This window comes from Toxorhynchites rutilus, chromosome 3 (genome assembly GCF_029784135.1).
Source record: "Toxorhynchites rutilus septentrionalis strain SRP chromosome 3, ASM2978413v1, whole genome shotgun sequence".
Classification (NCBI taxonomy): domain Eukaryota; kingdom Metazoa; phylum Arthropoda; class Insecta; order Diptera; family Culicidae; genus Toxorhynchites; species Toxorhynchites rutilus.
In genome coordinates, this window is record NC_073746.1 from 121,565,248 (window position 1) to 121,568,681 (window position 3,434).

A 3,434-nucleotide genomic window follows, 5' to 3' on the forward strand; every position below is an offset into this window, starting at 1 on the left:
TATTAATATTACTGGCCTCGAAAAGAGTTGCATTACTTTCTCATGCTCGAGATAAGCGCAGCTGTCTCCCTTAGTGGAGGAAGTTTTGCTACTGGCAAGCAAAACCTAATCACATACAAAATTCCAGAACATTTACTTTCTTGATGACTAAACAAGAGAAATAAACTCTTTTTGTTAATAACAACCTCGAAAACAATAGCAATGCTTCATTATGATCAATATTAGCGCAAATGCAATCCTAGTTGAAGGCAGTTTTGCGACTGGCACGCGAACCCAAAAAACTTATAACATTCCAGTAAGATATTCAAGATGCTTAGAATTCCCAAATAATTTTTGGTGCACAACCTTAACGTCTGCTTCGCCATAACGTCAGTTTAATGCATCGATGCATTCTCAAAGGCACAAACGAAGCCCTTATGAAGACGGAAAATAAACAATGTTAACTGCTTGGAAAAAGACCGAATTATGCCACACAACTTGTACTCTGCTGTAACACCCATCGATGCGAATTCGCTGATGAGTTTGTCAAGAGCGACCGGCTTCACCACCAGCGGGGGGAGCTTGATTTTGGTTGCTGCCTGAGCGTTTACATTTTCGACCGACGCGCCGAAATCGCCAACTTCGCTGTTGTTCGGTGCGGTGTCACATTCGCGAAGGCTCGGTTCAGTGCGAGCGCTATTCACTGCACCAACACTGCCTGCATCATTAGATGACGCTTACCTCGAAATTTTATTGCCCCTGGCAATGCGTTCGTTTTTTGCAGGGCTCGAGCGTGCCTTCCTCTTCTTCTTGCTCATCGCACACTACGCGAAGCGTCCAATTTATGACGCGGAAAGAACACACGATACGAATAACGCGAAAAACGAACAGAAAAATCAAACGACGATTTCCAAGTTGGATTACCACTAGTGGGGTCCAATCTTAGATCGAAGCGCAGCGAAAGCAAAGTGAACCGAAAGTGATGCCGAATGAAAGTTTGCCTCAGCGAGATCCACTGTTTATACTCTAGGCAAGTATTCCCCTTCATTCTTCTTCTTTTCCTTTGTTCACGGAGACTTTAAATCCTACGATTTCCCCTCCGTTGGTCGTCGATAAGTTGCTCGTTATTGATAGCTCTGTTCGGGAAAGCACTCAAATGGACAGAACAAATGTATGGGAAAATAGAAACACTTAAAGTTTTCATTAATTTTAACCATTTACTAACCAGGGGATTCTATTGTATGGCATAATAAACAAATCTTACGGAATTTCCGATTCGTTTAGTATGTAAATCGCCAAAATCCGTTCGCGGCAAAAATAGTTATTAACGTTAACTTTATTTCATAAAAACGTGACCTGTTTTCTGATTTGACACACTTAATGAAAGACGTAGTTCTACGTCAAAAAGTGGTATTTTTGGGCGCCATTTCCATAGTTTTCCGGGGCTGAGACATTCTTAAAAATATAAAATGGTGATGGATGGGCAACATTTCAATGATCTTTCGAGCATAGTATATCGCTCTCAGCTCCGCGACATACACATAACAAGGATGCCGAAACCAGTGGAACCGTTAATGAATGATCCGTCAGTGGAAAATATTCTATCAAAACTAACTTCAACATACCAATTTAGTTTTGGACGTTTTCAAATGATTTGTTTAAAATACACTATAGTTTATTCACAGACCTTCCGATGTACAATAATGATCCTAATTACAACATCACTGCAGAAGTTATGGGTTCACGCTTCATAAATTCTCCAATTACTATAACTAATAACACTACATGAAGAACATAAAAATATATTATAATCTACATAATAACAGAATACTAATTTTGTCCTGTTGATCTAATGTACAATACACGTGGACCTATGTTTGCTGACTAGTTAAGTTGTCGTCTTCCGCCGCCGTCATCCTCATCGAATTCTACCTCATACAACAGTTGTTGTATCCTTAGCTTGACGAGGGCATTCTTCCTGGTTGAAAGCCTCTTCAAAACGGGCGCACAGCTCAGAAGAAACCTTTCGTCAGGATCAGTAATTGACGCTGTTTGGCTGGGATTCATCACATTTTCTACACTTTCTATCAACGGCACAGTAATTGTATTGCCATCCTCTTGCGTCAATTCGAGCTTTTGATGATTGTGTGCATGTACAATGTGCTCGACATTGTCTTCTTCAAGAGATTCCTGCTTCGCATGAACAGCGAATGTCGTAGGCGATGTTTCTTCCACATCTTCGTAAATATACTCGGTTTGGTTATCCTCGTAATGTTCCTCCACTGCGTCCTCGCAGGTTAAGTATTCTGTCTGATCGGTAACGTAATCTGGAATGCGAATGATCCTGGTTGTTTCCGATTGGACTGTCTCTTTGTCGCTAGCAGAATCCGTTTCGGAGATACTGAGCGAATACATGGAAACAGAAAAAAATATTTTCAATTTTAGAGCGTGAGACTTGAAGTGCAAACCGGGTTTTCAACGTATACCTACCCATAAAGTTCAACGTGTGTCCGCAGAAAGCCCATTTGCTCATAATAAATCCATTTCTTCCGTTTCATCCCCGGAACAGTTGCGACCAGTATCTCCTGGCGAAAGTATTTAATGAATGTATCCCTCAAACTCTTCCATCTTTTTTTACAATCCTCCGCTGAAAAAAAAAATTGAAACTCAAATCCTTCATCACATTCAACATATTCAGTTTGGCGCAATTTCAACTACTAATTGCTTAACGCGAAGCTAAAACGCTGTTAGACACCACATCCGGTTCATCGAATCAACAAAGAAGCGACGCTTTTTTTGAATACTCGCCACAAATCCTATTTACCTTTAACGCCTAGCGCGTTTGATATTTCCGCCCAAGCGTTATCAGTTGCTCCCGGTTTTCGATAGGCTTTCAGCGATTTGTCATACAGTACTGGTCGTAATTTTACCTGATGTATCAGATATTCCTCCTGAACACTTTTGGTCAGTAAAGATTGGCGTCGGCGCTGTTGCTGCTGGTGGAGCAACTGCTGCTGGTTCATATTCCAACCACTAAACTTCGAATTAATCGGCACAATTCAACCCGATTTTTTAAATCTTTTTTTCTTGATCTGAAAAAATGACCATCTAAATTTATTTGATTATCAGCATCAAAAATAGTAAATAAGGAATATTACACTAAAGCGCCGAAGCTAAATTGCGCATTGCTTTGATGTTTTTTTATGTGACGATTTGCTGCGTTGCTGTCAGATACTGGTTGTCTTGTTGAAAAAAATGATGGCGCGTAACGATTGGGTAACGATTCGGAAATACGTGGAAACACTGAAGAAAAAATATATTTTTTTCTTGATTAGTTTATACAGTAAGTCACACCTAATTCGACATTTAGCAAATTGGACAGATCTGTATTGCGCCACAAAAAATCAGATATTTTTGCCTCTAATTGGTCATTTTTGTGAACATCTAGGTTGGGG

General features: G+C 40.1%; 1 protein-coding gene across 1 annotated transcript; it reads right to left on the reverse strand.

Moving 5' to 3' along the window:
- Positions 1-1,629: 1,629 nt before the first annotated feature.
- LOC129776631 (transcription factor Adf-1-like) lies at positions 1,630-3,217 on the reverse strand. Its single transcript, XM_055782376.1, has 4 exons — positions 3,138-3,217; positions 2,804-3,071; positions 2,470-2,626; positions 1,630-2,380 (listed from the first exon to the last, which is right to left on the reverse strand). Exons 2-4 carry the CDS (start codon positions 3,000-3,002, stop codon positions 1,864-1,866), a joined length of 873 nt encoding a protein of 290 aa, XP_055638351.1. The 5' UTR covers positions 3,003-3,071; positions 3,138-3,217; the 3' UTR covers positions 1,630-1,863.
- Positions 3,218-3,434: the final 217 nt, after the last annotated feature.